Source organism: Teleopsis dalmanni, chromosome X, assembly GCF_002237135.1.
Source record: "Teleopsis dalmanni isolate 2A chromosome X, ASM223713v2, whole genome shotgun sequence".
Taxonomy (NCBI): domain Eukaryota; kingdom Metazoa; phylum Arthropoda; class Insecta; order Diptera; family Diopsidae; genus Teleopsis; species Teleopsis dalmanni.
The window spans coordinates 60,975,358-60,998,855 of NC_051848.1; the positions used below are offsets into that span (position 1 = coordinate 60,975,358).

General features: G+C 28.0%; 1 protein-coding gene across 3 annotated transcripts in view; it reads left to right on the forward strand.

Moving 5' to 3' along the window:
- LOC119689983 (trafficking kinesin-binding protein milt) overlaps positions 1 to 23,498 on the forward strand; it is a 67,177-nt gene continuing 43,679 nt past the window's right edge. For 2 of the 3 annotated variants that reach the window (XM_038104951.1, XM_038104949.1), the window contains exons 1-3: positions 16,798 to 16,894; positions 22,854 to 23,031; positions 23,099 to 23,308. In XM_038104951.1, the coding sequence (XP_037960879.1) occupies positions 16,865 to 16,894; positions 22,854 to 23,031; positions 23,099 to 23,308 (418 nt within the window). In that variant the 5' untranslated portion in view covers positions 16,798 to 16,864. Of the gene's footprint in view, positions 186 to 16,797; positions 16,895 to 22,853; positions 23,032 to 23,098; positions 23,309 to 23,498 lie in introns of those variants that run through there. The other variant, XM_038104950.1, reaches the window with a different exon arrangement.

The following is a 23,498-nucleotide window of genomic DNA, read 5'->3' on the forward strand; positions in this document are numbered from 1 at the left end:
TATTATTTGTGAAACAATATTTGAAACAAAATAATTAAAAAATTTAAAAAGAAAAATAGTGAATAAACGGAGAAGTCAACGAGCATTTGTTTTGTATGCTAACGACGGTTGAGACGTAACAAGAGCATAAAGTATAGTACTAAACGGCAACAAATATGTGGATCTAATGAAAAACGAGTTAAATGGTAATTTCTAAAAATTATCCAAAGCGTACACTAAATAAAAAATGTTTAGTGAGATTTATTAAAATTCTTCAAAAATTTATTTATTTGCTGCGAATGTTGTCTATTCACGCGGTTCCGCCTACACTTGACTTATATAAGAATTTTTACAAAAAAATGTTATTTTAAAATATTAATAATATATGTCATTTATATTTATTATTAACCAATAATACAAACATTGATAAAATAAAAGAAATTGTTTCTAATTTTTCTTTGTTTTGGCTAAAAATATACGCTTTTGTGAATGAATGTTTCTTTAATAATTGGAGGATTTAATTGAGGACGAAGCAAAAGTGGAAACAGCATTGAATGTACGAAAAAAAATATTCATTTCAATTGTTTTTGTCAGCTGCTGCGTGCGCGTTGCTTGCCTTTTCTCCATAGAATTTAATTTTGTTTAATTCACAACAATAGTTTGTGTTTGTTAGTCACTTCGCTGATTAGAACTCTTCTACGTTTTCGATATAACAAAAGGTGTACATTTTTTATGCTTTAAACTTAATAAACTAAATGTAAAGTAAATAAACTAAAATTAAATATACGTAGAAATGTGTACAAAGTGAAATAATAATGTTGTTAGACAAGTGAAATCACTAAATCACTAAATTTTAATAGAAGGTAAAAAATAAGTACTAAAAACCCAAGGAGAGAGGCGAAGAAACCTACTGAGCAACGCCGTTTGCTGGTTGCCAAAATTTATTAGTTATTTCGTCAGTGGATCATTTTTGCTGATATGTTCGACAGGCCTCAAGTCTAAACTATTCAATATTGATTACATATTTTAAGTGATGACAAAAAAAATGTTTTCCGTTATCTACAAAACTAAATTCTTAGCTGTTGAAATGGACAATAAACTTGAGAAATTCGATATGGATATAGATAGCTCAATGAACTTCGGTGAATTCACAATATCACTAAGTCTAACTTTACGCGCAAATATGTCAAATTAGTTTCCACCAGTGGAATATTGCTAAATATCCGATATTCTGTGGTGGGCAATGTCAAATTAGTTTCCACCAGTGGAATATTGCTAAATATCCGATCTTCTGTGGTGGGCAATGTAATATATAATAATACAGCAAATTAACAAAACTCCTGAAAAAGTTGGCTAATGAACGCTGACTCTGAGCTTCAAATTTGGCAGGGCATGAGTTCAATCCTTGGTACTTGCAGTCTCAAAAAAAATTATTTACAAATAATTAAATACAAGAAATAATTCCAAGACCACTAATAATAGTTATTTGACAATACTCGAAACAGCTGTATGCTCAGCCAAATATTCAATTTATTAAAATAAGAATTTTTATTGTTGTAGTTCACTACTTTTCGAAACCTCTATAACAAATAAGGAGAATAATATATTTAATTTTTTTTTTTTGCTGCAAAAGACACCCTCGATACATTCAAAGCCTATTTAAATTTACATATAACTTAAAAATATCGATATTAGGAGTCTTCATACCAAATTCAGTATTTGGTGAACTGTTAATGATAATTTATTCTTGTCAAATTAAAGGTATTCTTCCATCTGATTACCACTATTAATGTCATTTAATATAATATTATGTTTCCACTTATCTTATTTATGCCGTTTTGCCAATTAAGGCCGCTAATAAGGATAATTTACCATATAAATGAGGTCATTATAAATAAATCAACTGATTTAAAACGATAAATGTCGAATGGGTTGCATTTCCTACAAGAGAAATTACCAATACTTTTGAATACTTGTCTTATGTTTTATATGTAAAATATAAACAAACAAACTATTGCATATGCAATGGAAACGACTAAATCTTAATTTCGTTAACATAAGTAGTTTTAGTTGCAGTGTAAACATGATATAAGTTGGAAGCCTAAAGTAAGCAAGATTTTTGAATAAATACATATTTTGCAGTGAGGTCATCTATTCATAATTACATACGTTGGTAAGGTAAATGCTCCACTTATGTTCTGTTGCTATTAAAACATATATAAATTATTGCATCTAAAATAGTAATAATATACAAACATAAAAGCCAAAATATAACCTTGCATCCTAAAGGATATTGGTATATGGACAACTTTTACATTTATAAAATTCTTTTTTTTATTAGCTAATGTATTTTTTCATATATTTGTCAACACATAGCTACCAACTTAATAACTATTTATTTAAAGTCTTTTAAAAATCTGTAGGTATGAAAATTGTGTGTTAAATTGATTAGGTTATGTTAGGTTATACCGGCGATCCCTTGTGGTTCCACTTAACCCTATTGGTTTACCGTATATAGTCGAAACTCAAGTTTTAAAACCACCTAGAACCTTTGATCACGATACGTGAATGAGCTGTTTTGTTCAACGTTAAAATTTTGATGATGTTGTTCATGTCTCAACCGATATTCCAATAAAACACCATTTTCAAATTTATATGTATGCTATAGAAAATAGTCTCAGAAAGATTTATATAATGAGTCTATGATTCTAATAGACTTATCTAATCTAATAATTTGAGCTTAACAGTTTTCAGATCATATGAAAATCTATACATATTAAAAAATAGAATATCGGACTAATTTCAATTATTTAAAATTTATTTACTTATAAAAAAATTAACAAGTTTAATTTCATTTTCCCCAAAATTCCAATTTTTGGTCGAAGACGAAGCAAATAGTTTAGATGTAAGTTGCTGTAAGAGTTCTGTATTTTCAATATATAACAAAAGAGCTTGCTTGTTGGAACCTGATTGTATTTTTCAGTGACTATGAAGACAAACAAAGCCCAAATCAATAGTTTTAAATTATTTTCATTTAATTTTAGATCTATGTTAAAAAAGAATCACCGAACACAACCCAATCAGTTAAAATATATTTAATCGTTATAAAAGATTATCTTAACAAGTCCTTAGTATTTTTCTATCTACCTAGAAAAGTCTATATTAATTTACTATAAAGCTTATATGCGTTTTTCACTTGATTTCTAATAGGACACTACAGAGACAGACTTTGTTTTAAATACAGACTGACTGTAACAGACTATCATCTGTTGTTTTGTAAAATGGATGTTGAATGAGAGTGAACAGCTACAGTTTCATTCATTTTGGAGACAGATTAGTTCTGAATATTAAAAACATTGTGATCTGTTGGTATAGGTATAGTATGTCCTAGTAATAATAATATTCTTTTTAAAAGCTTTGGTTGGGTTAGAAATTAAATATTTTGAGAGAATAATGTGAATAATGTGTATTGTCTTATACATCGTTTAACCTTACGAATAATATTAATTTCAAGATTTAAATTATTTCAATTTAATTTTAATCAATAAAAATTTAATTATTTTTCAAAATGATCATTTTGATTTCTTTATCATTGTTAAATTGTCTAACTTAGTAATCATATACTATATCTTATTTAGTACACAATATACTGACTGATTTTGTTAGAAAATATAGTCTTTTTCGATTTAGTTGCTAAAAGAAATACATATGTATGTATATTTGCCTTTTAATGTTGATTAAGTATTTCACTTAAGAGTTTTGCTCTAATATGCTTCGATGTTCAAAACTCTACGATTTGGTGGATATATAGTTTTACCTTCCGTTCGTATGATTTCAAATTGTTTAAATCAAAATTCGTTTTTGTAGGGGATCTTGAGCTCCATAGTACATAGAAAATTTAATGAAATAGTTTTAAGTACATATTCTTAATGTATTCACAATTTCAAAATTGTTTGAATAAGTGATCAACGAATGACTGAATGCTTGCATTTGAAAGGAAAGTGCAAGCGAGTATTTAAGAATATATAAGTTCATGAAATGAACCTAAACCAAAAAAAGTAATAAATTACTTGCTGAAGATATCTCCACATCACTTAAGTTGTAATATTCATTTTCCTTAATGGAGGAAATTTAAAATGAACTGTAGTTGTAGTTGTGTAGAAAATAAGCACTTCAAAAACTCTACGCCATTAAAATAAATATTAATATAGAAATTAAAGTACGACAAATGTTTTATGGTTTATTGCACTTTACATAAGGTACTAAATATATTTCGTGCATATAGTTAAGCACAAAAAAACCTTATTTATTACTTTAAATGAAATCATTTAAAGCAAAAAATTATAATTTTGTCTCCTTAATTCAGTAGGTCTGTTATTTTGCTATATCAGTCAGGCGTAGTACGGTATTCGAATATATTCGTAATTAATTTGAATATTGAATATAAGTTTCTGTCTGATTTTAGGTCTGATACTTAAATATTTATTGATGTTAATTATTTATATATCAGTTACTCACTTTGTTCACTTTGGTAAAATATTTTGAATTTTAAGCGTTAAGTATGTATGTATATGAAAGAGGTAATCATACTGTAAATAGCTCGATTTATAATTTGAATAATAAAAAATCATTCCTATAACCACCTGTTGATACATTCAGTTAAAAAGTTCACATCTAAGAATTTAAAGTCCATGTTAGATTTAAGAAATAAAATCGAAAATTACTAAAAATGATTTTTAAATATTCCATTTGACTTTTGAAGTTTAAATAAATAAATTATAAGCAATAATATTTTCTGTATTGTAACCCGAAAATATTTGCTGATTTAGATTTCTGGAAATACGAGTGAATTTATGATGTAGATAAAGTTGCTCCTGGCACTACAAGCAATTTAAGTAGATATTAAACAAAATATTTTAAATATTTATTTTTTTATATTTATTTTTTTATATTTATTTTTTTATATTTTTTTTTTATTTTTTTATATTTATTTTTTTTTTATTTTTTTATATTTTTTTATATTTATTTTTTTTATATTTATTTTTTTATAATTTTTTTTTTATTTTTTTATATTTATTTTTTTTTTATTTTTTTATATTTATTTTTTTTTATTTTTTATATTTATTTTTTGTTTTTTATATTTATTTTTATTTATTTATTTTTTTTTATTTTTTTATATTTATTTTTATATTTATATAACAATTATATTATATATATTTATAGCATGCAACTATAGCATTTTAGCCCTATTTTTTATTTTGTTTTTTTTTTGTTTTATTACATTTTTTTATTTTTAATTTATTTGCTTTTGTATATTTATTTTTTATTAATTATTTATTTTTTTTTAATTTTTTATTATTTATTTGTTTTTTATGTATTTATTTTATTTTTTATTTATTTATTTTATTTATTTATTTTATTTATTTATTTTATTTTTTATTTACATATTTATTTTATTTATTTTTTTATATTTAATTTATTTAATCATTTATTTTTAAATTTTTTTAATATTTCAGTTTTATTTTTTGTTTTATATATTTATATTTAGAATTTTCGTTCCCACAAGTATATTACTTGTTTTGAAAAAGTTGACTGTAATGAGATCCATGACGATGATGATGATGAATGTATCCTTTAAACCATATTAAATAGCTTTTATATTACATTTACCACTTCTGGCATCATTCTTTAATACATTATTATTAAAACACAAAAAAATACAAAGACGTATAACTCTTACTACACTCTAATAGAGTATAATCACTTGATATTAATACCCGGGACATGTAATTTGCAGCTAACACCAATATTTAAAAACTTCCCAGTATATTTTGCTAATGTGTTACTAACTTAAATAAGTAACACATTCTAAATGTGTGAAATTAATTCATTTATCGTTTCCATTTATTATTGTAAATAAAGTCCACAATAGGTGATTAGTCCAACTCAAATTATAAAATAACTGATACAAGACTACAACATAAAATCATACTAATTACGATGCTAATCTGTTCATTCTATTTACAGGGTGTTTTCTTTTAAAGTATTTTGAGAGATTGGGAGATACTTCTATCGTCAAAGTATTAGTCAAAGAATTATGTATACAAAAAAACGTGCAATTAAAAGCACTTCAATATCTCATAAACAATTTATTCAAATACTTTCAATTTTGAACTTAAATAAGTTCGGTAACGAAACGGGTTCAAAGCTTATTTATTTTTAGAAAACCTTAAAAACTTAAAATTTTTCTAAAATTCCTTTTGTGTTTTGTTTGTTTATGGGATTTTTTGACTATCGTTTATAGTTATAAAAATAAACAATTCCTTTTTACATTTTTCTATATCTTAAGAACAATTTTATTTTAACTCTTGATTTATATATCATTCATTCAGTCACGCATACTAAAGGGTTGAAATGCGCCCATATCTGTATCTACACATATAGTCCAGCAGCAAACAAGACACTGGTCTCTTAGAAATGTCTTCTAATTTCTTCTAGAATTATGGTATAAAGTAATGACATACTGCAGTAACTGTGATGTTTTATTAGGTGCCTGGTCACACAAAATTAAAAACAATAAGTCTACAAACACATCGTAAGAACTGTAAGAAGGCCTATTGTGAAATCTTATAATTCACAATAACTTTCTGTTAGCAAAAAACTAAAAAAAATTTCTACTGACGCGCCAGACTAAAGAGTTGATTTGCTCGTACAACTATGGTGTTCCTTCTCAGTAGAGCAGTGTTAAGGTTCTTGACAGGGTTTTTGCGTTATCATCTTAACAAGTTGGGTCTGTTTGAGGAAACAGAATGTTTTCACTCTTTGGTAAGAGCTCAAGTGATGTTATCTGAGACTGTTCGACTTTGAGCTGTACCATGAGTAGATTATTGGGCCGGTTATTTTTTTACCCGCCTGATGTTAGAATATTCCCAACAACTAACATTTTATCTATCATTCAAAGATCATAGTGTTGTCTGTTTAGTTAATGTTGGATAAAAGCAAAAAAATAAATCAGTCATATTATATTCCATTCTGTTTATGCGAAAAGCGTGATGTCTTCTATTAATTTGGGGTCAAATAGCAGCAGATAGGATCAGTCATATTATATTATATTTTATTCATTCAAAGAGCGTGGTGTCATCTTTTTAGTAAGGATCAGTTAGCAGCAAATAAAACCAGCTATATTAATTATTATATTTTCCATTCATTCGTGGAACGTAGTGTCTTCTGTTCAGTAAGGATCGTATAGTAGCAAAAAAGATCGCCTTTATTTTATTTTTATTTTATTCTAATCTGATATATACTGTTATATTTTATTATGTTCTATTGTATTTTATTCTATTCTATTTTTTTCTATTCTATTTTTTTCTATTCTATTGTATTGTATTTTATTGCATATACATATGAAACATATTCTGTTCATTAATTTGCTGTAATTGTCCTTAAAATCGAGCTAATTAGTTCTTTTATCAATAAGAACGACAAAATAACGTATTAGCGAATAAAGATATAGTAGTTATGCTTAAAAATTAGTGGAAAATTCTTCTATGTCGAAATATTCAATATTAAAACTACGTAATGTTTAAAATAAAATAATAATAATATTTACAATATATTACATTTACATATTTTTGAGATTGTCCTATAGCAGCTTTCATCTTCAATTTAAAAGTCAATGACCTCTTACACTTTTATCAGAAACCCATCACGTTAATAAAAATATTACAATAACTCATTTATTTGAAAGTGTTGGGATGATGAAAAATTTGTATTTCGCTGATAGTATTATTAGTATTAAGTAACTTTAAACTTTAATACTAAAATCAGCTTTTTAAGTCTGTTACTCATAATTTTTGGCAGTTTCTGTTTGACCATTTTTGCATGGCTTTCAATTGGCCATGTGACGTCGCAGTCTATCAAAATCCCAACCAGAAACAACCGGTTTGGAATTGCAATTATAAGTTTGCTATTAGCAGTTCAACTTTTATCTCAAGCAACACAAAAAAAAAACAAAAACTCACACATATGAGTACATGCATATCTACACACTACTATAAACGGTAATTGGTTTCGTATTTTCGTACTTTCCGGGAATATTTCACAAGCCTGAAAATATCCAAATTTGTTGCTTATCAGGAACAAGAGCACTATTAGCAACAACAAGGCCAGTGGAAATCGTAGTCGTAATTGTCATAATCGCAGCAGTGATAAGTGATAATAGCAATTGCAGTTATTAGATACGTAAATATTGGTGCAGAAAAATTGCTCATTGTTATCAGAGAGCGAAGGTAGCTTTTCAATTGGGCGCTGTTACGACGTTACCCTGTTACCATATACAATAGAAATTTACTCATATTTGATAAATTAATACCAAGTAAGTCAATGAAGCATGTGCCTTCAATAATTGTATGATTTCATTTGTTTTGTGATAAACAATGCAAATTTTTTTTCTCTCTTTTTTTTTTATAGTATTATTAACGATGAACTGTTACTTTATATTATTTTTAATATTTGCCTCGTTTCGTTTTATTTTTTGTCTCTGTGATCGTGCACGTAGGCCGCGATGGAGCAGTGCTGTGTTCCAATTCAGTTCCAATTCACAAAGCAAAAAACGATTTTAATGCGAACAAATTTGTGTGACGCGAAATATTATTTTTTGTTTGGTTTTCTGTCTCTGTCGCCTAACTAATAGCATTGACGGCATCTTTAGTCGTTAGTGCTGATATAGGTTTATATATATAAATACCCATAAATATAAATATTTTGTTATAATTATACTTTTTGTACTTTTCCCTGTGTTGGCCATCAAATTACTATATGGCACACAGCGTTACTTATGAGACAATTAATATTGGCGGTCAAGGTTTATAAATTTAAAATGAAAAACTTTTGCTTAAAAACAATGAAATTGAGATGTTTTAAAACTATACGAAAATGTAGACCATTATATTTATATACGTGGAAACTATATGTACAACCTCTCTCAACCGTACGTGGATGAAGTCTACAATTCTGTCTGATTAAGAAAACCCTTTTTTTTTAACATAAAGAAGCGTACTTTGTATGTTAAATTAAAACAGAACTAGAAATATTCAACGGTTAACAGAGATGTTCGTGTATAATAGCGTCCATTTAACAAAGTTTTCACTGTATACACTCAACCATAACCATTGATCTCTAGATGAGGATGTGTTACATTTTCCATATCCACTGTTTAGGTAGGTACGATCACATTAGTTTGGTAAATAAGCGTTAGAACTAAATTTAACTTGTCGGCAATTAGATATATATTTAATTGATACGTTATTTCTTTCATATGTTGATTATACGATCATTGCATGACAAATTTTAGATTGCTTACGCCAAGAAACTTAGTGAGTGAACCCATACTATCAGCAGGTCACTGATTTAGAACTTCTGACTTGATATACAGAAGCAAAAGTGCAGGTATCTAGATTAATATCTGTCTTTACAGGGCACGAAAACATAGGACAGCATGGAGCTAGTGCTATCTCCTGCAACACATCTCTACCAACTTTCGAAGAAATAACTCCAGAGGGAGACTCGTCTCTCTCTGGACATAACAAACTTTAAACTTCTTATGAAAGACTTCATAAGTGTTAAATCACATTGCATCTCATAGCTGCTCCATTATAAATGTGAGTGAAACATGCAAATAATGAAATTGCATCCACTACTGCTATTTCTGCAAAACCAAATACAGTAGAACTGCGCTAATCCAGCTGCATTATAATTAACATCAATCCGGATCACTGAGATATTCGGAACACGAGAGTTATATCTAAAATCAACGGAAAAGTTTTATAAAAATATATGTGTATATATAATGGAAATTAAAACAAAATAAATAATAATCAACTGATCATAACATTAATCCAGTCACTTATGTGACACGTTCATGTGATAAATTATAAAATTTATAAGCAGATAACAAAACATATAGGTAAATGAAACATACATGCTTCTATGCATATGTATTAGTGAATCCGGATTAGTGAATCCGGATATCAGCCTAGAGAACTGTCGAAATTTTACCATTGCCAATAGGTGCTACAATGGGAGCGTTCTCTCGACAGACAAAAGTTACGCTCGATAGGTCGCTTATCATATCTGTGTTTCTGTTTGCCTCAAAACCATAGAATAGAATAATGTTTCATAGAATAATGCTGGAAATTTTGGAAAGAAAAGTTCTTCGTAAGAATTTTCGTCCTTTACGATTTAGCAACGACTTCTGCAACCGAATCATCCAGCTGTTTCGCTGGTTTGTTCATGTCATGAGAATATATAAAGACGCTTCAGCGAAAAAGATATTTGAAATGGTAAATGGTAGTTGGAGAAAAAAAGGGGTAGACCGTGTCGCCACTGGAATGATCAGGTTACTGGAAAAGGCGCACAAACTATTTAAAGTAGAAAAAATCTATTAAGTAATGATCGTAATACCAGTAATTGAATTCGTCAGCGAAGCAAAACTATTAAAAAACTTTAAGTTTGAATAAAATTATTCAAGTATAATGTTGATAAGGGTGTATAATATGTGAATTTGCACTTCAAATTTGGAAGAGATCGGGTTTAGTACTTGAGACTTGCATTTTAAAAAGTACATACGAATAATTAAAAATATAACCAAAGACCACTTGAAAGTTTCTTAAAGTTTTGTTGTTTATTTAATATTGTATTCGATTTTAATAAGAGATGTGAACTACTTCTACTGCTGTAAATTTAATTTAATTATCGCTGTAAAAAAACTCTGAAACCAATGAAGAAGAATAAATCAATGTCAAACTTCCGCCTGAATTTAACATAAGTTAAAGTTTAGTTTATATCACGTTTCTTAAGTTTTTAAACTTAATAGAAATAGAAATAATTACTATTTGTCATTTGTATATATTTTTTAAAAACTTTTATAATGTCACAACACAATTAGTAGTTCTCCGAAATGCTATGGTGATGGGCGGTGGTCGGAAAAAACTGCAATTGCTGTATAAGTTATTTCAAAAGTTAAGGCTCGAATTGCTTATTTTAATATATCGAAAATAACTATCCAATAAATACTCAACAATAAATTCAAAATAAAATGTTTTTAGTTCCAAAACGAACAAGATTTTACCGATGTAGACTCAACAGACCAAAGGAGCTTTTATGCTTGCACTAAGGCTAGATGGCCTTATTCCTTATTATTCTTCCCTTATACATCTATAAGACCATCTGAATGTTGTCTTTTCTCATGAGGAAAATTAAGCAGTTTGTAAACAAATAACATAATCAGATTGTACGGAAGAGAGAGGAAGAGGTCATACGAAAATTACGACACTCAAATTAAGACAATTAAACTCAATTTTTTGTGTTAGTTTTTGCGATCCTGACAATCGATGGCAGTTGGTGTTTTTGAATTGTCGAATCTGGATTATTGGAAGCGTGAAAGTTTTAAAAAAATATGGACAATAAAACATTTTAGTGAGAAATAGTGAAGGTTTTAACGATATTCTGCATCGTTATACAAAGCACTCACCAACCAGGAATGGCTACGTAATAATCAGACTACATTTAAATTGCACATTGATCTCCACGATATCTTGACATTGTGCTAGTCAAGGTTAGCTATAACAAACACCAGAGTGTTTATGAAAAATCTTTTTCGTAAGTGGGTAAAGACCCCGTTGGTTTAGAGCTATAGTTCGCCTAAATGTGGTCATATCGATTGTTAAAGTTTTTCAAATTATTTCTTTTAATTTAATTTTAAATAAATTGATTTAACTGTTCTAATAATTAATAATTTAACTGTTAAAAATTGTTAAATCAACTTTTAAAATTCGTAAATATATAGGATATCTAGTAGCCAAGATTTCAAACTGAGACACATTTCAACTATATACACTAAATATGTAGTATTGAGTTCTCTAATAAACAAAATAAAAAGTTTTTTTTTTATCAAACTTTTCATAAAACTAGTTTATTTCATATTTATGTAGTAAAATGTATTACCGAGTTTAATATATAAAAATTAACCCATCGATAGTAGTAAACAGTATGACATAGCTCGATGACATATAAATATTTAGAATAAACACAAGTCAATACTTCAAAGAACTATATATGTTCTTGGAAGTATTAAAAAAATGCATGAAGTTAATTTAAAATTTGTTTATGTAGTTTATTTTCTTATTCATTTATATTTTTCTGTTTAGCTAAGAAAAATTAATAAAGCAAATATCAGCTTTTTTATTTATTAAACTCTGATACATGACACACCACAAGTAAATCATTAATTTCTCCGGCCATTGTTCGACTCTGAAATCGAATTCAACACATTTATTAAACAATTAAAAAAATCTATAGGAACAGACAGACAATACTTCTTCAATTTATTACAATTTTTCGAATATATCTAAATATAACTTTAAATCAATTTGTTTTCCTGACTATAATCAATCAATTACCCACATGATTATATTTTGTCAGTAGTACTTTATTGGTGTAAAACTAATATGCGTAGTTATCTAGAGAGACCTATAATCTATATAACTAAATTTACCATATAATAATGTTTTGTTTGCCTTATAAAAAATAATAAATATAATTATACAATAAAATGTATTATTTTACCTAATATAACATATTTTATACAGATAATGTATGTTGCCTACAAAGGATTGTAATATTAAAGTATTTTTGATCTCCGATATTATAATCTAGTGAATCTTTCTTTCATTTGTATCGAAAATTGATTTTATATTTTAGTAAGTCAGATTGGGTTGTGGAAAAAATATTCGACATTTTTTTATTGGATTGACTTTGTAGTGCAAAACCTTTGAAACTGTTAGTGGCAATTGGCAAGGTAACGTTTAATAGATGACGAACTTACAAAAACCAGTGATTTATGTTAAAAGTTTCTACAACTTGAAGATGATTAGGTTTTTTGAATTAATTGGGTTTACTACTACAAAGAATTCCGGTAATATATGGAGTCAGTGCTCGATTGCAATAGAAGATTTACTCATTTGTTTTCTGAGCATTATATATACAAAATGCTTCTGGCTTTCTGGTCGGCTTGCTACAGAAAAAGTTTATATAACTATGGAGGTTATAAGAGCGACCTATGTTCCAGAACCACTAGTTTGTACAAATGACCAAACGTCTCACATCTATGCTATCTGTCTGCTTTATAATAACAATATACATTGTGACCGAAAAGTTTCCGGAAAATTTTAAATAAAACGCAAAATTCTTAATCTTCATCAATATTTATTTTATCTCCTTCAAAATATGCTCCATTAGAAGCGATACACAAATGCCAACGTTTCTTCCAATTATCAAAACATTTTTTATAGGCGCTTTCCGGTATGGCTTTGAGTTCCCTCTGCGAATTCTGTTTTACGTCTTCTATGGATTCAAAACGCGTTCCTCTGAGTGGTAATTTGAGGTTGGGAAACAGGAAAAAGTCACACGGTGCAAGATCAGGTGAATACGGTGGCTGTTCGATGGTATTTATTGAATGTTTGGCCTTAAAATCGTTGATAATGTTGAACAAATTGAGGTGAATCGGAACAAGCCGGGCGTTGACACGTCGCATACACAAATTGTCCACCAAAATCAAACGAGCCATCTCACGACCGATGCCTAGCTCTCGTGCTATCTCTCTAACACTCACATGAGGATTTTTGAACACGATTTCCTTTGCCTTTTCAATGTTTTCGTCGGTGGTAGAGGTCGAAGGTCGTCCAGAACGCGGCATGTCTTCGACGGTCGTACGACAGTCCTGAAAGGCTTTGTACCACTCATAAACTTGAGTTTTCGATAAAACTGATTCCCCATAAGCCTTTTGTAGCATTCGCAACGATTCTGCACACGAAATTTCGTTCGAAAAACAAAATTTGATGCAAACTCTTTGTTCAATATTTTTTTCCATTGTTTTTTTCGCAACGCACTACTGAGGTGAACTGGTTTCAACAGCTGCCGTAAACGAACTGTCCGACAGATCGCGCTCATTTTTGGCATAGTAATTAAGGACAGTGCTGCCAAACTACATAAACTTAAAATATCGAAAAATATACAGCGCGCGAATTTTAAATGAGAATTTCCGAAAGCTTTTCGGTCACAATGTAAAATTATGAAAATTGTTTAAGAGTTTTGATATGTGAGCAATCACGAAATCGCCTAGGATCTGAAAGGTATTGAAAGGTACTGAATTATTGATCATTGTTCTCAAACATTCCATTACAATATATATAATTCTGTTATTTATTGTTCAGTAGTTGTGAAAAAATGAGATGGTTTGTGATGTAATGTGAAGGATATGTTAATATAGTCAGTTTTCGGCGAATAATGTATGATAATATATAATATGAATGTTATGTACAAGCGATATTTAGCAATTAATCTCTTATGAAATATAGACATCTAGAAGATCTTATTTATTTCATGCATCATCTTATGTTATTTATTTCATGTACCATCTTAAACGTCTACGAGCCTTTAAGAACTATCTACGGCGATTACTATTCAACATATAAGTACTATTAACGCCTAGTATGTGTTATATTTCAAATACAAAATAGTTATTTATCATCACTGGTTGGGCTTTTAATCAATCATTCATCATTAATTATGAATCACGGTGTTCAGCTATAGACAATTCACTGTTAAATTGTCCTATATCCTTGGCGTTTTATTACTGTTCAATAGATCTAAATTCAATACTGATTTTTCGGACGCATAAACACTTATTTATAAAATTAGACTCTAATTTCGGTATTATTTTAAATGAGGAAAGTCTGAAAGCATATTTGCGATACTACATTTTATTATTTTTTGTATATATAAGAAGGTATATATAAAGATTATATTGCTCTCTGCATTTTTAGCTACATTTTGTGTTGCAGTCAATTGTAATATGTTTTAGAACTTTTAGAACTTATTTCTATTAAAATGGGGTAAACGTTAGAAACAATTTTCATGGTATACTTAACTTTTTTATTGAAGAATTAATTGTTAAAGCTAATTTTTTGAATATATCTATTCTAAATAGAATGTTTGAGTGTGTTTTTTTCTTACTGCTCGCTAACAGATCTTGATAAATATTTATTTCTAGAAAAACTATTTCTCCAAACATGGTGTGAGCATTATATTTTAATTGTGAAAGCTTTCTTAAATTATACATTAAATAATTATATATAATAGCTTAGTTTTGTAATATTTTCCAACTATTCTAAATAGAATATTTGCGAATAGTTTTTTCTTAATACTAGCGAACAACTCTTGATCACTGTTAAAATTATTGCGCTGTAACGTGGCTAGGCATGATATTTTAATTTTAATCACTTGTTTCAGTTTTCCATTAAAAAATCGATTGTAATAACTCATATTTGGGATATATCTATCATAATTGGAATGTTTTATTTAATAGAATGTGCATATTTAGAAAACTATTATTCAATATTTTAAGAATTCTTAGAAGGATTCATAATTTGAATCGTTGGAGGTTGTTGATATACCCTGTTTTTAAAGGTGATGTTTCACTCAACATAGAATTTTATACAACATTCAACGGATTATTTATGATATCAATATCATATAAAACTCTAGTATTGTGCTCTAGTATTTTATCAAAAGAAAGATTCTAAATTTTAACTAAAAAAAAGGCTCAATAATTTTTGCCCAATACAAATATAATAATGGTAATGGTTTACAGATTAGGCTTAGGCCTTTATGCATTGCGGCCAGCTTGATCTATTGTTCACCCTTTTGTATTTAGAAATTTAGTAACTCAAAGAAACGACCCAGCACCTTCGGAGAGAGCTTTTGAAGGTTTTCATTCTCTAGTTGGTATGCACCTCCAATTTTCAATATTTGTATCGGATATACCTATTTTGTGTAGGTATTTATTACAGGCGGCGTGGCCTGTTAATGCACCATAGAGTGACTTTAAAGACCACTCTTCTTGTTTAGATTGAAAACGATGTATTGCATTAAAATTCAAGAATTTTTTGTAGTAATTTAGGCCGTCTTTACCATTGCAATATTTTGTATCCATTTTTTGATATTATGTTTTATGTTATTTTTATTAAAGCTAAAGGAAAGGGGCTGGATCGATGAATGACTCTTTTGCTTCTTTTTTCGTATAAAAGTCCACGTTTTCGTTGCCTTCGTGTTGTTCATGTCCGGACACCCAAATCAGATAGACCTGGTGGTAAGTGGACAGTTAATAGAGTGCATTGTTGTACTTTATAAGGACTTGTGATGTGAACTGATTAACTGTCAACACAATATATAAACTTGTACTTAGATTTTTGTATTAAGATATTGCATACCATATGAAAACAATAATCCCAGATTTAGATTTCGTTATGGCAGTTTTAATCCCTTGAGGTTAAGCTGATTTCCGTTCAAATTAGCTTTCTCTCTTATTACTTATGCATTTATAACTTACACGGAAATTCAAACTTTAATTAGCGTGTTTTCGCAGACTCTTGCTTTATTGTATATTCTTTCTTTTTTTTTTTTTTAATAAACTTACTGGTTTTCTCAGGGGCTGTCTTTGAACGAGACATTCATCACGCACACCTGTTCGTATGAATTTTACAATCGAAAAATTGAATTGTCTGAACCCAAGCGGCTCTGTCAGTTAGTCTCGTTATCTTTGCAATTTCTTTGCACCATTGTCTTTGCGCCGCTGACGTCGTTGTGCCCATTCGATTTTCGTTTTGTTTGTTGGTACTTTTTTTCTACATATTTTGTTGGTTCTTAAGTAATCAGTTCAGTACTCTATTGACGTTCTCAAACATACGGTAAACTTTTAGTTCGGGAAAGCTTTAAGGCGTGCGTTACTTCTGTCAGAAAGAAAAATTATAATCGCTTGAGTGAATGAATGGAGTGTTTAGAAACTGCAACTGAGACGGTGGGTTCGCTCGCTTAATCTGACATCTAGTTCTTTTTGTTCCTATTGTTGTTTTTACTGTTATAAGTGACGTCAGCTGCGTTTTGCTTGGGCGCTAAATTTGTTTATTTTTGGTACTACATATATTGATTATGCAATGTTTACATACGGCATTGGTTATGGTATTCAAAATTAAAAAAAATGTATTTTAGTTCTTTCGGTTTTCATTAGAAATGGTCAATTGAGAGGCAATGACAAGTATTTTGCATATACACAGAATTGTTATTTAACTAATTGTGAAAATTAATGCAAATTTTGAAATTATTATTTCAAATATTTAAAAAATTTTTATTAATTATTATTTTCTCGGTTGCTTTCTTCGGTAAAATGCGTATTTTTTATTTATATTTGTTTATAAAATCTCTAAAAGAAATAAATTAAAACTGCTACAAATATTAAAAAACAATAAGTTGGAATAATCATCTGAATGTTAAGAATTAAAAATAAAAGTTTCAACGAAAAAATAAAAAATAAATAAAAAAAATAAAAGGAAAATATGAACTGCCAAAAAAGTTCTAATGCAAAGTGATTTATTTTTTTATTTGCACCAAACTGAAGATATTTTTGTTTCTATTGCTAAACAAAAAATTCTTATCAAATAGATATACCTTTTTATATATACAGTCAAACTTCCCCATAACGAATTCGTACGGAACCAGAGAATTATTTCAATTTATAAAAAAATTTGTTTAAATTCTTGACTTCTAAGTGGAGCAGGCTCTATGCCTGCTTAAATTCTATGACTCCTAAGTATAATATGAAAAATACATTAAACAGAAATTATAATTTAAGAAAATTAAACTAGAATTAAAAATCGGTGTACTTTAAATCGTTTTCTAATTGGAAAAGCTACGTTTTATTGTAGTTTAGTAGAGACTATATATTCAATATAGTTCAAATTTAGCTATATTACGAAGATTTCGTGTTTAAATTTGAGCCTTTATTGTTTCATACATTTACTTTTAATTTATTTGTAAGAATACGAACTGTTTGTGTTAATAAAAAGTTTGATAAAATTATAATAATCATTCAAGTAAAGATATATAAAACTATTTAAATATGTAATGTTGGATAAAACTGGTAAACCGACGCCACGCACATAATAGATATGCAAGCCATCAAAGATGAGAGTTCTTAAAGAAAATAACACATTGTCTTAGATTTGCCTGTCATTAGCGAATTTTAAGAGATAATATAACCCAGTATCATAAAAAGAACTTATTCCCTTAAAGATATTAGCTTCAAAAAATTGTAGTTATGTTTTTGAAATCGCCAAACTGAAACAGGGAAAATATTCCAGATTTTCTTTAACACCTGGTTTCTTTCATTTTCTGCACTGAACAGTACTAGTTTTTCAGATCGCTGTACAGAAACAGAAAATACATTTCTAAAGTGTCTTTAACATCCGCGTTCATGCTTATTTAATGCATTTTAGTTAAACTCAGAGAGTGTTCAGTTAAAAAATATAGATTAGTGTTTTCTTTTGAAATGTCTCTACCTTTAGAAAATGCTAGTAATTTTCAATAGACCTGAGAAGAAACAGAGAATACATCCCATAATCTTCCCAGCATCTTCTCCGTTATAAAATTGTTCAGTTGTTGAAAGAGCTGGTCAGAAATCAGAGAATGTATTGAACTTCCTGCTTTCCACACTGTTGGTAATTCTTGGCCAATTACATTCCTGTCTTTTATGTTTTTAAAACCTTATAAAATGTTTTACATAACATCAAAAGTAAAGGACTGTCCATCGTAAACTAGTGATTGGAGTGTTGAAATCTGTGGTCACGTGTTACACGTCACTGACAAAGCTAATCAATGTGATTTATTTTATAATCATATTTCTGAAACATTTATTGGAAGTCACTTTTGAACTGTAGATCCTTATTATTTTTATTTTTATTATATGCAACAGTATTTGAAAAATATCTCGATATTCCTAAATTTTATCTGGTTTACTATATTATCCATGTCATGCACATAACTAATACTAATTATTATTAATATTATAATAATAATAATAATATGATATATATATATAATAGTAAGAATTAAGTAGTATAATATATTTTGGATTAAGAAGCTCTGAAACACTTATTTGTCAATATAAGTTTCTGAAATATCTATTTAACTGCAGGTTCTTATTACCTATATTTACTCTTATTTTTGATTATATTAGTAATTAAAAAATTATTTCTGAATTTAAGAAATGAAATTTCAATATAATAATAGCGTTTTCGATTGGTAATCCAGATTTACTCTCGATCTAACAAATTTCGTTGCCCAATCGAATATTTTTATAGTAATCTAACATTTTTGTAGTAGTGTTAATCACCTATACTTTCAAAAATACATATATCGAATCAGATCACAATTTATCTGCAAATCATATAAAACAGCTGTTAATTTCAGAGTAATCTTAGTACTCTGACATAATATCTAGAATGTTTTAAATTAATCTCGAATGTTATAAGTTTCGCTCTAGATTTATCAATCGAAAATAAAATTGCGTTAAAAGTATATTTGGATTGAAACAATTACTCCAGATTTATCAATTAAAGACGCAATAAATCCTTCACAATTAATAAAGCTTGGATATTTTCATTACAGATTAATAAAATACTATTAAAACTCAATAGTCAGATAAAAACTCTATGTGATTTACTTCAATCAAGACTCTATTCATTTTTTAAAGTTCACTAAAAACTTTATTAAAAGTGTTCCTTAGTAAGGTAAGATAAATCCAAGATACTGCCTCTACGTAGTTTAAGGCTTCTTAACTGATACAAAATACAATATATCCCCGTGTAAAGGTATACCATATGCTAATGAATTAACTTCAAAATAAATATTTATCAAAACTAATAGTCTTGATTCAATGATCAAAAAATAAATAATCCAATTACGTTTTTAAACTTAACAATATTTTAATCAATGTTTCCTTCATAGGTATACTCTTTATATATTAAATAATATATCTTATGATTCCGATATATCATAAGTCTAAATAAATATTTGAAACAATTTAACTATGTGTATATTTCTGTACGTTAAAATACTTTCGAGATCTTTAAAATATTTTTAATAATCAAGTTCTTTTCTCCACTCAGCTGACTATTATTCTGATTCTAGTATATAGTGGTGGATCCAGACTATTCCCATTGTTAAATATTGATGCGAAAAATCATGTTTATTATGCTAAAACTACTCCAAACAGTGTTGAGAAACATTAAGACATTGTGCTCACCAATTTTTCCTGCACAGCAAAAATATATTAAGTTAATACTTCTTTTTTTTTTCTTTAAATATCTCTATTGTGTTCGCTACTTAATCAAAATTAATTTTGGAATCTTTCAAAATGATTTGTAAACGTTTTGGTGTTTTGTGAACTAACCATCGAATTTGTGGGACCAGTGCATTAAGCTTCATCAATGTTTACACGAACACGTTTAAACCCATTAAACCATCAACAATTAATTTGTTTCAATGGATCATAGCCACCATAATACATTCGAAACGATTACTAGGTTTACTCTTTATTTTTTCATATAAAAAAAAATTATTTATCCAACGGACAATAATGTTTTTTTCTTTATTTTGTAAATAACGAGAATAAACAATTGTAGTTACAATTAAAACAATTATAGCTAAATGACATATAATCTGAATCTCATACACAGGGTTTGAAAATATAAAGGTCATCAGTTCCTTAAAATCTCATGTATTTTGTATGAATGGTCTTGTGATATGACACAAGAAGTGATATGTATTTACATATAATTTCAGTAATATACAACAATGTACACGTAAACTACTTAGAACAAATTACTATATTAAATAATGAAAATCTCATCATTCACTTATTCTGTACATGAATTTATATGAAATTTAAATTAAACAAAACGAGAATTATAAATGAATTATTTGTTTGGTTTAGTTTGGCAAAAAACAGTGAGTTGCTGGCCTATAGGCACTAAGCGAGACATTGGCATCACTGTTGCAATTAGTCAAATCTTATTTTTTCGCAAATAGCAAATCTTGCATATATGCACATAAATCAAGTAAATCACATTTTTTATAAAAATAAATAATTCATAAAAAATTGAAAATTTAAAGGAATGGTGAGAATGAAGGAAATTTTTAAAATTTAAAAAGCGATAAGTGAAAAATTTTAAAGAGCTTTTCATTTATACTTTCTTTATATACTTGTTTTTTTTTTCTTTTGCATATTTTTAAAATATTTCAATTCCAAAATTTTCAAATTTGTGAAACTTTATAATTTTGATTTAATTTTTGTTTACAATCTTTTGACATATAATTAGAATATTCGTTGTAATTTCCAATGGAGGTTCACAATAATTCTCTTATTGCGTTGGTAACACCTTTTTCTTTACTTGCCAAAATGTTTGGCCACTTCACAACTAGGTGCTTAGACAGGGAAAATAGTGTTGTTGTTTTGCGTACATTTAAGCAACTATAGGCAAGAAACTTGCTGTTTTTTACCACTCGTAATAGCTGCCGAAAGCAGCTAATATTATTTTAGATGTCAGAAAATAAATAAATTTGCGAGCTTATTTGCTATACGAACATGAAAGTTTCGGGACTTTCAGAGTGATATATTATCATCCATAAACTTGAGTCATTTATATTAAGTTGCTTCTTAACACCCCGACTTTCAGAGCATAGTGTGTTACTTAAGGAGTGTTTTTTTTTCTAATAGATGGAAAACATCTACATGCACAGTGTGAGACTTAAACCTCTAAAACTGTCTCTAAGTTTTATTTAAAGAGTTAAACACAAAATAGAGAGGTTAATGGAGTTAACAATTAACCAGTTAAACTTATTTAAATAAGGAAATTAGCAAAACTATGGAGAAAGTTGTGTCTGTTGAAAATGGTTGGGAGAAGGGGGTTATATTTTTATTCACTTATATACAATTTGTGCTAATAATTTTTTACACTTTTACTTACAATTATCTTAAAATTAGTATGAGTAGTATTTCTAGTGGTTTTTGATTTGTAGCGCAAAAGTGAGCTAAGATCGGAAATACCTTCTAAATATATATTTCTTGTTTTTTTATATCACGCTTTATTCCACCTTACGTTATGATTTTTTTCTTTCGATTTCGTTTTTATATTAAATTTATTTCCTTCTTTTTTATATAAAGAATTCTATATTTTGTGATATGATATAAAACCCCTTAAAACCATTCGATTTTATATCCATTTATTACTGAATTTTTCTTATATTATTACTTAAATATGACTAATTATTATTAATTATTTATATATTATTAAAATTATTTAAAATTGAATCGTTTTTAATATATAAAGTTTGATCTTTTCTTTATGATTGTGATCTTGGGCTTAGATTTGTTGAAACTTAACATTATACATATTATGATTTCTTTTGGGTTAGATTTCTGATCAACTCCATGAGTTGAAGTAAAATAAATTGATAAATAATGCTTTACAGCGTCATTAACAAAATCTGTTTATTTTGATATTACTAATAAACAGTAATATGAAAAAAAAAAAATTAAAAGAAAAACACTAGATCCAAAGTGAAGCTATCTGTCAACCTTCTTTTTCATTAAATCGATTTCATTTGGTGTGATAAGAACTGAGTGTGTTAATATTTTAATCAAGCAACTGACAGCACATAAATAAATTCGTAAATTAAGTCATGTGTTAAATCTAAATACAAACAAACAAATAAAAGAACAAAAAGATAAATTATTATTGTTTGCATTCGTAGTTGCCAAGAATTTTGGTTTGGCTAATAATTTCGTAGCGTTTGTAACAAAACGTTTAGGATTGTTAGTTTCGCACTTTCAACATCAACATTTGTGTACTATTACTTATTACGGAAAATATATTAATTTATATACTAATCTAAAAATATTCAATTTTCTTATTATACAGGAGTCCGGCTTCTTTATGTTGTCAACAACGCAAGGGGCTAATAGCCCCTTAAGTCCTTCAGCACAGGCTACACTAAATAAGCATCTACCTAAATTATCAACAAAGCGCCTTATCCAAGCACAACAATCCTTTACTAATAAACAAAATGTACAAACAGTTGATGCTGCTTGTCTTACAGGTAACATATACTATATATATATTTTGAAGACTTTAATTAATATATTTTTTTCATTACTTTATTTTAGATTTGTGCAGCAGTGAGAATTTACCGGAAGTGGAAATATTTTCATTACTAGAAGAACAAATTCCCAAATATAAAATTCGTTCAGATTTCCTAACAGATTTTGCTGGTTATTCCAATCAAGATTGGTTTGTTCCTGCACCAGCGCTTCCAATACCTCCTGAGGGATTGGGATTGACGAAGGAACAAATCAGAGAGACACTTAACTATTTCCGTAAGTCAAATGAATTTCTTTAACTTATGTATTAACTATTTTAAAAGATAGTAGCTATTATATAAATAGGTTTAAGAACCCTTTTTTTATTTATCGAGACTAGGATTTTAAAAGTTTGACGTACATGATGTCAATATTTTATCATTTTAACTATTTTGTGTACGTAAATTAAAAAAAGTTATTTGAATAT